This window comes from Pipistrellus hanaki (genome assembly GCF_964339955.1).
Source record: "Pipistrellus hanaki genome assembly, chromosome: 1".
Lineage (NCBI taxonomy): Eukaryota > Metazoa > Chordata > Mammalia > Chiroptera > Vespertilionidae > Pipistrellus > Pipistrellus hanaki.
Genome location: NC_140503.1, coordinates 88,578,682 through 88,593,449, shown reverse-complemented (window position 1 = coordinate 88,593,449; position 14,768 = coordinate 88,578,682). Strand labels below are relative to the sequence as shown.

General features: G+C 37.6%; 1 protein-coding gene across 2 annotated transcripts in view; it reads right to left on the bottom strand.

The window, feature by feature from the left end:
* Nucleotides 1–14,768, bottom strand: part of MPP7 (MAGUK p55 scaffold protein 7) — a 228,545-nt gene that overhangs the window by 152,758 nt on the left and 61,019 nt on the right. For both annotated transcript variants that reach the window (XM_084876093.1, XM_084876092.1), the window contains one exon: nt 4,078–4,196. In XM_084876093.1, the coding sequence (XP_084732219.1) occupies nt 4,078–4,196 (119 nt within the window). The remainder of the gene's footprint in view (nt 1–4,077; nt 4,197–14,768) is intronic.

The following is a 14,768-nucleotide window of genomic DNA, read 5'->3' as shown; positions in this document are numbered from 1 at the left end:
TACAAATCCTCATTATTATTGTTATCCTGTTAGTTGTTGACTATTAACTATCCTATACCCACCATGTAAAAGATGTATCTGTCTAGCATTTTACATTTTATCCAATCCCAGAGGTTCCCCTGCTTCGCTTTCTCCCTCCTCTCCGCTCTATTGCTAATGAATTTCATTTACCCCACTTACATCTTCTCTCTTGATTGTAATGTGTAAAATAAGGTGCAAAACTGCCATTCGCTGGAGCATTATTTCAATCCATTGGGATTTTACATCCCAGCATTTGTTGATATAATAGTTTGGCTCAAATAAACTCACATAAATTGTTCACAGGTTTGAATGCTCCTTATGTTGACAAAATATAAATACAGGTGACAAATAAGCACATGAAAAAATGCTTAACATCAGATGTCAAAAAAAGCTGAACATTAGAACAGTAATGAGATAGCATTACACACCTATTAGAATGGCTAAAATCCACACCTATTACAATGACTGTACCAAATGCTGAGAAAAATGCACAGCAACAGGCATTCTCACTCACTATAGGTGGCAATGGAAAATGAGACAGTCACTTTGAAAGACAGTTTGGCAGTTTCTCAGGAAGCTAACTATACTCTCACCATATGATCCAGGAATTGTGCTGCTAGATATTTATCCAATTACAAAGGGGTTGAAAACTTACATCCACACAAAAGCCTACACACAATGTTTATACAAGCTTTATTTGTATTGTAATTGCCAAAATCCAGAAGTAACTAAGATTCATTTCAATAGGTAAATGGAGAACCAAACTGTGGTGTATACATATGAAGAAATAATATCCAGTGATACACAGAAATGAGATAGTAAGCCATAAGACTTGATGGATACTTAAATGCATATTACTAAGTGAAAGAAACCAGTGTGAAAAGGCTACCTACTGTATGATTCCAATGACATGACATTTTGGAAAAAACAAAAGTATAGAGAGTACTAGTAAAAGGATCAGTGGTTGCCAAGATAGAAGGGTCTGTAGGGTGGTAAAACTATTCTTTATGACACTGTAATGGTGAATATATGTCATTATGCATTTGTCAAAACTCATAGAATTGTACAACATAAATGGTAAACTCTAATGAAAACTATGGACTCTGGTTAATATTAATTTATCAATATTGGTTCATTAATTTGAATAACTATACCATGCTAATATGAAAGGTTAAAAATACAAGAAATTGTGGTGGGAGGTGTGTGGAGAGCAGGTACATAAAAACTATCTGTACCACCTGATCAGTTTTTCTATAAATCTAAAAAAGTCTATTAATTTAAAACAATCCAATGGAATGGAAGGAAATGGGCAAAAAATCCAAGCATACATTTTACCAAATAGCCAATAACACAAGAAAAGATGTTTAGCAACATATTAATTATATATATTATATAGTCATAAAGAAAATGCTAATTAATAACCACAGTAAGCTATATCATACCCACTAAGATGGTCACAATAAAAAAGTCAGATAAAAATAGTGTTGGTCAGCCCTAAGTAGTTTAGCTCAGTAAATAGAGTGTAGGCCTTAAGACTGAAGGATCCCAGGTTTGATTCTGGTCAAGGGCATGTACTTCGTTGCAAGCACATCCCCAGTAGGGGGTGTGCAGGAGGTAGCTGATCGATATTCCTCTCTCACCAATGTTTCTAACTCTTTGTCCTTCCCCTTCCTCTCTGTAAAAAAATCAATAAAGTATATTTTTAAAAAATAGTGTTGGTGAGAATAGACAGAAATAGAACCTTCATATACTGCTAATGGGGATATAAAATGGTATAGCCACTTTGGAAACAGTCTGGCAGTTCTTAAAAATGTTAAATATAGAGTTACCATTTGACCCAGCAATTCCACTCCTAGATATACACCCATGAGAATTGAAAACATGACCACACAAAATCTTGTACATAAATGTTCTTAGTAACATTACCATAATAGCCAATATGTGGACACAACCTGAATATCTATGAGCAGAAAAAGATATGAACAAAATGTGGTATATACTAGTATGCATACAACAGAATACTATTTGGCCATAAAAATGAATGAAGTACTGATACATTTTATGAGGTAGATTAACCTTAAAAACATTAAGCTAAGTGACAGAAGCCAGTCACTAAAAAAAGGCCCAAAACACTTCTGGGCAAGATGGCAGTGTACATAAATGCAGCACTCACTTCCTCCTATAACCATATAAAAAGTAAAATTAACTACAGAACAACCAAGATTCAGATGTGCCTGAAATCTGGCTAAATAGAGATACAGAACATGCTAACCTTACACCCACATGTGGCAGATAAAAATGAAGATAACATTTTAAAAGAAAAAAAAGAAGAAAAAACCCTACGTTTAAAACGCAACAGTCAGTGTAACTAAGAATCTTTTTTATAGATTGCTTTTATTTTTTAATAGAAATAACAACCATCTCTTACTTTAGTTTCTAGCTCCAACAGACTCAAGTAAGACTCAAAATTTCTTTCAGTTTGCGTTAAATGAGAGAACTGTTATTTATATTTCCAAAGGCAAGAGTGGTATCTCTGTCATTCATTTTGGCCTTTTGCATGCTAAGATACTTAAATTTTAATTTTTCCTTATTACTTAATAATGCTTACTTCCATTTGCTGAACACATATAACAATCAAAGAACTAAGACTTTCACTGTTTTATTTGAAACTCCCAGACAACCTTGTCAACAGATGTTATAATTTCCATTTCATAGGTAAGGAAACTGAGATAGCATCCATGTTATAAATATACAAGCACAAATACATCCATTGTTTGGGGCATTTGTACTTAATGATTAAGGGGTAATGATGCCATTTGAAATATATTTTATCCCTCTGTCTAAGTGAATTGAAACAAATCCATACCTACCCAACTTCTACACATTCAACACAGGAATATTTCTATGGTTGCCTCAGTAAGTCATAAACTTCATCCATTATAATCCCAACACTATTTCGTAATACATCTTAGGAGACCAGCTAAACTACCTAAAATTATTCAGAACATAACAATACCTTGGCAATTATATAACAAGTAAATAAGCATGTAAGACATTCTAGGTTTTACATGTCATGCTAAAAATGCCACATAACACTTTCACTTCTTGAGAATTGCCACTGCTTGAGGCACACAAATTTCAAAGGGAAAAAAAAGTAATGATTTTCCTGTCCTTTGAAGCAATTGCAATGCAGAAGTTGCTCGATTTCAAATACTGTAATTCAATTAAAAGCATCTTATCAAAACAGACAACCATACAGACTTAGTGGAAGTAAGTACAAGTCTGGATATTGTTGAGGCATCATGATATCCTGGCTCCCACAGACTCTAAATTTCTCTCAGTTTGAGTTAAATGAGAGAAACTGCGATTCATATTTCCAGAGGCAAGAGTGGCATATTTTCCAGTAAGTTTCTTGTTCTCATTTTACTATTTTAAGAATTCTGATCACTCCCAGGATTGCTGTGTGGCAAGATCTGAATTCTGGTGACTGATCATTTTCATGACAGGATGCTTTACTAAAACTGTCTCAAAACACTGTTTTTATTCGTATTTAGCTTCAGTGTATTTATACACAAAATACCACTTCCATGGCATCACGCCAAGAAAAGAAATAGCTTACTAGAATTTCAGTTGACTTTGTTAAAGGAAATTATTTTAAATTAATGTGGCTACTGAACTGCTGCCATCCTTAACCTAAGAAAATATATTCCTTCTAATTTTTGCTATGAACATTTATTTATTTAAGTTAAATTCCAGCTCATGAATGTTGACCATAAAGAGTCTAAACCTTTCTGCTACTATTTCATATTCTTTTTCTAAACAAGGGCAACCACATATTTGCTGCATTAGTATGCACAGCAAAATCACCACCATTAAGTGAAATCATCTATGTATTTTTGGTAGAATCTTTAACAACTTCCACACCCATCAATGAAATGGAACAAGGCTGTTTTGTTTTCAGAGAGCAACAATTTAATCTCTGGTTTACTAGATGGCGCTCAAAATATTTTTCCATATGTTTTTCCACAAAGAGAATCTGACATCAGCATGGTTTACCTTTACCAGTGAATGCAGGCTTTTTTCACCAAACATATCCCAGAGGAAGGTTAGGTCTTCCTGGCTATCCACATGTGGCTGCAGCTGGGCTGGCAGTGCAGCCAACAGCTCATACAGACCTATAAAATGAAAATAAAACACAAAGCGTAATCTTAGAGTGATCTCATTAATTTCACTTAAGGTGTGTGTAAGTGACGGCTGGAACATGTCTTTTTTTGCTGGATTTGTATTCTGGACCATCCAGCAAAACACTTCTCCAAAGAAGCAAAGGAAGCTTTTTTTATTTTTCAATTCCAAACTCGTATGTATTAGTAGGCCAGTTTTTAACTTTCACAGTTGTCAACATTCTACAATCCTCCAAGTTTGCATAACCTGAGACAGAAAATGTGTACAAGCTTTCAATGAAAGAAGAAAAGGCATGCATTCCTTTCCTTAATTGTTATTACATTCCCTCAATGTTAGCCAAAGAGTGAAGTGAGTCACGATTAGGAAAAATTTCTTCCTTAGAAGAACAGAAAATTGATACAGAGGTCCACTAAAAAGGTTTTGTGGTTTCCAAATCATTCCTTATACAGCTTCAAAAACTTCGCATTATTTAATATCCAAAATAAGGTGTAAAAAGGCAGAATAAACCATACTTTATGCTGCATTACTGCAGTCACCCACTTAAAAAAACAAAACAAAAAACAACACAACTATGTAGAACTTAAGTTTACGTTTGTCTCTGACTTGGGGGCTCTGATAGCTCTGAAAATGCGGTTACCAGGCGCTCCCCAATGGACGCTCCCTTGGAGCACAGTAGCGCAGTGTTCCACAGTAGCACACTCATGGCCCATCCATCTCGTTCGGGGGCTGTCAGACTCCTGTCCAAGAAATATTGCAATGGTGCTTGCCCAAGACTCTTCAGGGAGGTGACCTGGCAGAAGTCAATATCAACTCACAGCACATGTTTCATTTCCCAGTGGGACTACATGAGGTAAAAAGGACAAAATTCCTTTTATTTCTGTCTGCTGTCTACAAAAACACCAAGACCTCCTGGGATCTACAGCACACGGGACTGTTGTTATTTCTGGTCTGAATAAGTGCTGCTGTTCATCACAGGGACAACTTTACACAATATTTAACAGCAAAGATTGTAGGGTAAATTATAGACAATTGATCATTTTATCTATTACCTTACTAAAGCATTAAGTATTCTGATAATCAGTAATAATTCACAGCCAAATGCAGTAGTGTCCACTTTGGAAGATAGATATGTAATTTGAAAGATTTGATTAAATTCAAACATTCCTAGGGCTGTATTTGGCCAAAAAGAACTAAAATCTCTAGAAAAAAAAATTATGTCCTTATGTAGTCTTAGAGTTTTATATTTTTTCCCTTAAAACGCTGACATCCTGCCTAAAATAGCTCTTATTTGCAATTTAGTAAATATTTTTAAGGTATCTCTATACAACTCAATGTAAACAGGGCTCATTTCATGTATGTACACACACATACACACACACACACACACACACACAGAGTAATCACCACTTCCAAAATCAGTGATTAAGGTCAGAAGTGCAAAATATGAATTATATAAAAAGAAAGTAGAATATCACTATTTTATTACTGACTTCAGGAATAGTAAAAAAATTACCTACTCCTTGGTAATATGATTAGTTTAAATAAGGGTACTAATTCAACTGAGATATAACTTCTGAGGTATAGCTGTTGGGGGGATTAAATGAGTTAATACATTAGAATAGTCTCTGAGACATAGTATTTAATCTGTTTCATATGTAACTCAGTAAGTATTTAATCTGTTTCATATGTAACTCTGTTTCATATGTAACTCAGCCATATTATAATTGATTATATTGTTATTCATCATTACTACTGGTATTATTGATTATAATTTATTATATTGTTATAATTGATTATATTGTTATTCATCATTTCTATTACTGAAAATGCAAAAGTTTGAATCAAATAGACCTAAATTCAAACCCCAGGCCTACAACTATAGGCATTCCAAATACCTTATCTGAGCCTTGTTTACCTTATAATTTGAAAAAGAAATGGTAGCCTACACTTATGGTAAAATTGCACAGAACAAAATACACACACACACACACACACATGTTCATGTAATATTGGTGAAATCTGAAAAAAAGGTCAATGGATTGTATCAATTGGATTGTAACAATTTCCCAGTTGCAAATCTCTACTCTTCTATATAATAAAGATATAATAGGCAAATGGTTATTACTCCATGAAGTGTAATGACCGACCATGTAACAACCAGATTATGAATCAGCAGGAGGATGGGCTATTGGTGAGCTACTGGTGCACGGATTTGTGCACAGGGCTACTAGTATTGATAGTTATATAAGAAATTACCATTGGAAGAGGCCAAGTCAAAGGTACACAGGATTTATCTTACAACATGTGAATCTACAGTTATCTCAAAATAAAGTTTAAACCAAAGAAGAAATTGTGGCAAATATGATCATCACAGGAATTCAATGGAACAATGCTCATGAAAGCATTTAGCACTGTGGCTGCACAGAGTAGGCACTTGATAGAAAATAATGTTCTTCTTTCCTTAACAGGCCTACTCTAGAATGAAAATGCCATTTCAATGCAACGGTTCAAAATCAAAACAACAGCTTAGCTCTACATTTCAGCTGGACACAATACCACACTCAGAAATAAAACCACCCTCATCTTTTACATATGGAAAGTGTTAACTTTACTCAAATAGTGCTTAACTTTTTGTGGAAATAAGTCATACTATGTATAAATTTAAAACAATAATTTCTCCATAAGCAAAAGCTCATAGACCTGAATTTTCTGTTTTTTATAGTTTTATGCAATCCTAATTTTATGCCACCCTAATATGGTACTCTAGTGACAACAGCAGTCATCTCTCTTTAGCTCCCAAAGACAGAAGAGATAGGACAGTGCCTACCAAAAAACTAAAGCAATGGTTGAAAGAGTTACTAGTGAACATGTGGTCTCAATGCAGGCAACACAGCCACTCACTTCCACTCAAGCAACTTATATAGGCCCTAGGCACCATCTCAGTCCATGCTTAAACTGGGTCTAACATGTGCTTTAAAAGACTTCCATATTTAATTCCTAGCGTCCTAATACTGAGGAACACTATCCAAGTGTTTTTAGTTCTTCAGACTCAGAGAACAAGAATGAAATTTGGATAGCAAGGCATATCTTTAAATTTTTTAACTAAATCTACTTCGTCCCTAAACATGAACTGGAATGGTGAAAGTTACCCTATGGTCCTCTGTAGTCATTCAAGCTCCTGAATGCTTCATTACAACGAACACTCATAGTACCTATGAACCAAGTGCTGTTCATGGCTCTACAGGTCTGAGACACATGAGCCCCATCCTGGGGAATTAGTTTACAGTGGCAAGAACAAGCACACAGACTGGTCAATCGGTAAGTGCAGGAAAGGGTTAGACTGCTGTGGCAAAGGCAAGGGAAGTAAGTGGTCAATTCCTTCACAGGAGGAAGGAGACTCAGGAAAGTCTGCAAAGAATAACATCTGAATTGTCTTTAAATGTTACATCCCTAAGGATCAACATTGATGAGTTCTTACATTCAGAATAATACCTTAGTCACTGGGGATACGGCTAGCTATAGGATATTTCACTTTCTCTGCCCCAGAGATCTTATATCTTAGATAACACAGAATACCTATCACGTACGACCAAACATAAAGCCACCCTGAATATCTCTCTCCTATATGTCCAGGTAAACTTCCAATACTGATCTTCTTCCTGGTAAAGTAATTAGATGTTTAAGCTACTAATGAAATATTCAAAGACCTAACTGATTTTCAGTGATGTTGATAAGATACTCATGCCTGTTTAAAATATTTATATTATAATTTAATTAGAAACACATATTTTTAATTATGTATTAAGTAAAATATTACTTTAGGTAGGTGGGTTTTGCCCCACTTGCACATTTCATGCAACCATTTTGCTTAAATTATCCACAATGACTACCCCATTATAAGTGCCACTTGCAGAGCTAAAACAGATCGTTTTTACTTCTAGTTAAATTATCTGATTTATAGCATTTTTTGAATTTGTGGGAGATTCTTTCAATAAGAATCTGGGTAAAGCAAACTGTTGGGTTTTTTGTTTGTTTGTTTGTTTGTTTTTCATTTGTCCTGTAGCTTTATGTTTTCTTTCTCCACAACAAAACCATTTAACTACTCTTTAAATATCTTCAATCTTTGCAAATGTGAGCTTTTTAACACCCTCTCCAAGGAATAAGGAGAAAATCTGGCTTAAATGTCTTTGACTCCTTTTTTCTTTTAAATAATTTTGCCAGTGCTCTCTCAATAATCCCCCCAAAATAAGAATTTATGTTATATGAGAATAACTGTGGTTTCTCCATTCAATACATTTTTGTGTAATGGAGAAAGCTTTCTATAAAGGTTTTTAAGGACTTGAATAGAAGGCAGCTCTCTATTTTTGGAGAGATCCCTTTAAAGGGGAAAAAATTCTCTTTATATTTGGGTACATTTGATAGAAGACACTGTCAAAGATGCACGTAAAGAATTTCAATTAAATTGTTTCATTAAAATGTTCCATCAAAGAAAAAGTAATATTTTTAAATAACTGAGAAAAGAAAGCAACAACTAAAATACATGAGGGGTTATTTAATTAGTATGTATAATAAAAATTATAACAATTTTAAAAAGAGAGGAATCAATAAAAGTCAGAGGCCATAGTAGAGCTAAACCGGATGTGAGGTAGGATCTGAGGAAAGGAAAATAGGGCCCAGAGGGAGCACTCTAGGAAGGAGAATACCCAGATGAAAAGTCAGCAATAAATAGGTAAACCCATAGATTCTTAAATGCACTGAATTTCTAGAAGACTGAAGAAGAGTGAGTACTCAAACCCAAATTTCTGCTTTGTATGTTTATATCAGTCATGGTCCAATGTGGAGACTAGGGCTATGCAGTAATTTAAACAGAGTTTAATATAAATAATTATTAACTGTTACGGGGATCATCTAAAAGTAGTAAAGAAAAATATCAAGAATACCTAGGGCTGGAGGGATGCCTCAGAAGGAAACATCTTGGAAGAGGTGCTCTCGTCCCAAGAATAGGATTCAGAGCTTGTTGGAGAAGGTGTGAGTACTGTCAACTAGCTGCTGGGTCCCCCTGAGCCAAAGCTTGTCCACTGTCACTGAGCAGCAGCAAACACCAGGGTTCAGGCAGGAATTGCTTCCACAGGGGTGCGTGTCTGTGTGTGTGTGTGTGTGTGTGTGTGTGTGTGTGTGTGTGTGTGTAAATAACTTGAGCAACAAGAAACCACAGCCAGGACTGAAAAGCCAAGATAATCGCTATGGGAGCAGGTAAGCAGAAAAGTGGGAAAGTGACTGATAGCAGAAACCACCCCTCTTGCCATCCAGAAACTGATATCTGGGGTGCCTGAGAAGCTCACTGGGAATCTACCTATTCCCAGAGGTGTCACTGAGATTCAAAAGTAAACTGCACCAGGTGCCACTAGAACTTGAAGGGGTAAGTACCATTGCATGCTTCCCACATGCTGCCAGCAACCCCATAGAGCATAAAGAAATAAATGTAAAAACACCAGGACATGGAAGAGCCACCTGCTCCCTCTGGAGTGTGCCACTAGTGCCCTCTCCTGACAAAGCTTAGCATCATTCCAGATGCAAAGAATATTTAAAGGGCCCAGCTTAATTTTCAGAGTAGGCAATGAAGTACAAATTTGGAGCTAGAGGCAATAAAATGATACCTAGCTCAACATCTATACATAGATTTAAATGTATGTGAGGAGGAAGGTCTCTTAAATTTTTAGGGGAGGTATGTGCCTTTTTTAAACATATTTTTATTATTTCAGAAAGGAAGGGAGAGGGAGAGAGATAGAAACATCGATGAGAGAGAATCGTTGATAGGCTACCTCATGCATGCCCCACACAAAATCTGGGCATGTGTCCTGACAGGAAATTAAACTGTGACCTCCTGTTCTCTAGGTTGATGCTCAACCACTGAGCCATGCCAGCCAGGCAAGGGATGTTGCCTTTTTGCTTTTGTCTGATGTGGCTTTCTGTTATTTGGTAGTGGGGACACAATAAAAAATATTTAAAATGCAATTAGGGAAAGTAAAGGTTTTACTAATATAGATTTTAAAGGGGAACTCCTAAATTAAAGGTTTGTATTTACAATGCTTGCCTATTTTAATAGTATGCTATGCCTGAACACAACAGCTGTTAGAGAACTAAGACAAAGTTCTAAGTCCACAGGTGAAAAGAAAAGCAAAAACATTCTTGCCTATCAAAATATCATTCTCTTAACTTCAACCTCCTCAAAAATGCATCTATACTAAAAAAAAAAAAAAAGGGGGTAATATGCTAATTAGACTGGACATCTTCTGTACATCCTTCCAGATAAAGCCATGGTGGTGGGGACTGAGTCAGAGGTGGTTAGAGGTGATCAGGCTGGCAGGGGAGCAGTTAGGGGTAATCAGGCAGGCAGGAAGAGGTGATTAGGGGTAATCTGGCAGACAGGGGAGCAGTTAGGAGCATCAGATAGGCAGGAAGGCAGAGTGGTTAGGGATGATAGGCAGGCAGGAAAGGGGTTAAGGGAGCTCAAGCAGGCAGGCAGGTGAGCAGTTAGGAGCCAGCAGTCCCAGATTTCAAGAGGGGTCCTGGATTGGAGAGGGAACAGACCGGGCTGAGGGACTTCCCCTCTCCCAAGCACGACTTCTGTACACCAGGCCTCTAGTTGTATTTATAAAAGAGGAGAGAGATGTGTGGTTTTCAACATTAAAGAAAATAATCCCTAAAAGTAGAAAAATAACACAAAGTACATACTGGGCTAAAATACTAGGGGCTAAGGAAGGTAGTATAGTAATATGAGCTAACTGCAAGATGCAGATTTTTTTTTTTAAATATAGATGTTGTAGCATTTAGACAGATGTTAGCAGAGCAAGGATGATGGGCCAGAAACAGAAGGTCACCAGGGTGGAAAGCCCCAGGTACTAACAATGGATAATCAATTGTAGGGTGGGACCTCACCCCCAGGGAGACTTTTCCTCTCCCACACTGGTTTGGATTCCTGGCCTTTCCTCTATAGAAATAACATTTAGACATCAGTTGTATTTCAGTTCCAGGCCCATATAAGCAACCAAACCAGCCACAGCTGATATCAGGACTAGCAGCATGGAACTATGACCGCCTGCCCTGGTGCCAGCCAATCAATCAGTGGAGATCACTACCCCATAAGGACACACCTGGGAAACTGCTGAATATTCTATTGAGATCTTCCCCTGGGACCTCCCCTAACATTTCCACCATAAAACCCTTAGGATGGAGGACCAAGAGCACTCTCCCTCCCCAGAGTACACCTGTGCCTTGTGCCTTGTACCTTTTCTTTTCACTTCCTCCCTCTACCATCCTGCCACAGGCACATTACCATCGAAAGAAACCCTCCCAAGCTCCAAGGGACCTTCCTTTACCTCTGTAACTTGTTTCCTAAGACGGTTTCTTCTAGGAATTACTCTATCTACCTCTATAATTTATCCAGTAAACATTCTCTTACAGTTTGGGTCTGGATTCTGTGAATTCTTTCCTTGCCAGACCCAAGTACTAAGGTTGCTAAACCCAGGTTTAATCTGACCCCGTGGTCAGGCACCTGGTGCTGTTCTTGCCGCCTACTATACGGTATATACCAGGTGTACCAGTTAATAATGCGGATTTTGTAATCAAAGAAAACATGAAAATTTCAAGAGAAACATCAAAAGTATTTTATTCAAAGTAATGTCCATTACTAGCGATACTTTTCCCCCATCTTTCAGGTAATTTGTGGATTACCATCCCAATAGAACTTTTATTGTTTTGAGGCAAACCATTCAGAGACCCAATTTTCCATTTCTTCATATGTTTTGAGTGCTGCTCAGAAAGTACGTGCCATAGATCGGAACAAGTGGTAATCTGAAGGAGCAAAGTCTGGTGACTCATGCAGTCGATGTTGATGGTTGACCTGGATCAATCCATGATTTTGTGCATTTGGGATTCTCAAAATAAATCCACTTTTCATCACCAGTCACAATTTGATACAAAAAAGACTTCGTTTTGTGCTGTTGAAGCAACATTTTACTGATGGCTTGTTAATCTTCCATTTGTCTTTCGTTCAGTTGGTATGGCACCCATTTTTCTTCCTTTAAAATCATTCCCATTGCTTGTAAACAATTGCAAATTGTTTGCTGAGCATTGTTTAATCTTCCAACATGCATCTTCATCCAATAATGCTTTGTAAATGTTGGTCTTCAAACTTCTTCGGTTGACCTGGACATTCTTTGTCTTTCACATCAAAAATCATCACTTTTAAAGCATTTAAACCAACATTCACAAGTATCTTGAGATGGAGCATGTTTACCATAAGCTTCCCAAAGTTTCAGCAGCACTTTTCTTCAAAATAATAAATTAAAACTTCCCGCAAATGCTCTTTTTTGGGCACAAAATTCAACAATTTTAAACGTAAAAATGTCTATGAAGTTAACACCTTCAGTAAATTTGACATATAAAGTTTTGAAGCTTGTCAATACAACAAAATAGCATACATATCAAATTGCATATATATCTGCATATGTATAATTCCATCTGTTGAAAAAAATCAACATTATTAACCAGTACACCTGGCATTTTGGAGAACCAAGACAAACGTAGATAGATGTTGGTACTCGCCACCTCCCACAACCACCTCAAAATTAAGACTAAAATACAGAACAACCATCATTCAAAACCACCTTAAATATGGTTAATGTAAATCTTACACTAAGGAAATAAAGAAAGCACATGGAGAATGGTAAGATGGGGGAAGGCCTCCAACCGGCTGGCCCAACACCCATGTATCAGGAGAGATATCTCAGCTGCCGAGGCCTCCTATGAGGAGCAAGGAGTCCCAGCCCAACACAGACCTCTCAGCCCAGGCTTCCAGTGCCTGGAAGAGAAGCCCCCAAAACTTCAGGCTGTAAAAATCAGCAGGAATTGTGGATGCATGACACAGAAGCTGCTGGAGACCTAGGCAGTTCCTCTTTAAGGCCTGGCACATGAACTTACTTGGTCTCACTCCCTCTGAGCTCCATCGCTGGGATAATGGCTTGGGAGAATGGAGGAACTGGACTGTCTGGCATCAGAGTAAGAACTTGAAGGCGGCTTTCTCCCAGACAGAGGTGCTTGCAGGGATCAGTGTTCCTATGCTGAGACCTCCCCGATGGCAGACTTGACTGGCAGCCATATCTGAGTTTCCATCAGCCCAGCTCACACTGTTCCCTCTAGCCTAATGATTCTCTGAGATCTCAGCCCATCCAATTTTAAGCCCCACCCACGCTGTTTTTAGTGGCTTTAGACTTTCCTAAAATCTCTCAAACAAGCAAGCAGCTTGCCTCATACCTATCAATAGGAGGCTGAAGACCTAGCACTAGCATCCACACTAGACCCTTCACAGCTTGGCCTTGCTTGGACACTTCCAAGCCCAACATAAGAAGCAGCTATCTGTAGATATCTCTGTAGCTCCTGCTGTGTAGCCCTTGGCAATAGCTGACTTTGCACCTCCCTGGAGGCCACAGAGTCAGTGCTCCCAGGGGACAGCTTCAGACCATACCAGATCACAACTCTATACATTCACAAGTGACACACTCCAGGGGCAGACTCAGTGAGCATTAATGTCCCACTGAAGCAAGTCCTGATGCATATGGGTGTCTCCTGCACAGCAGCTCTTCCCCTGAAGTTGCAGCTAGTCCTCACAGCCAATTCTTCCCAGTGATGCCAACAGCAATCAAGGCTTAATTACAAGACTGTACACTCATCCCACACAGGGGTATAACTAGAGTGCCAAGTTCAGGTGATTGGGGAGGCTGAGTAACTTGGGCCCTACAAGACATCTACTATACAAGGCCTACTCTACCAATTCCGAGAGACATAGCAGCTCCACCTAATACATAGTAAATACAGGGAAGCAGCCAAAATGCTGGAACAAAAAAATGTGTCACAAAGAAAGAAGAGAAGAAATCTCCAGAAAAAGAACTATATGAAATGGAAGCGAACAAACTACTAAATAGTGAGTTTTAAAAAAATGGTTTTAAGGATGCTTAAGGAATATAATGAGATCTTCAAGGAACTTGGTGAGAATTTCAAAGACATGAGAAGGGACCAGTCTTAAATTAAGCATACACTAACTGAAATAAATAGTAATTTATAGGGAATCAACAGTAGAGTAGAGGATTCTGAGAATCAAATCATGATTTAGAAAATGTGAAAGCAAAAAACACCCAATCAGAAGAGCAAAAAGAATCCAAAATATGAAGATAGTGTAAGGAGCTTCTGGGACAACTTCAAGCATACCAACATTTGCATTATGGGGGTGCCAGGAGGAGAAGAGAGAAAGATATTAAAAACCTATTTGAAGAAATAATGACAGGAAAATTCCCCTACCTGGTGAAATAAATAGACTTACAAGTTCATGAAGCACAGAGAAACCCAAAGAGGCCCACACCAAGACATAATTAAAATGCCAAATGTTAAAGACAAAGAGAGAATCTTAAAAGCAGCAAGAGAAAAGCAGTTAGTTACCTCCAAGGGAGTGCCATAGAATTGACAGCTGATTTCTCAACAGAAAATTTGCAGGTTAGAATGGACTGGCA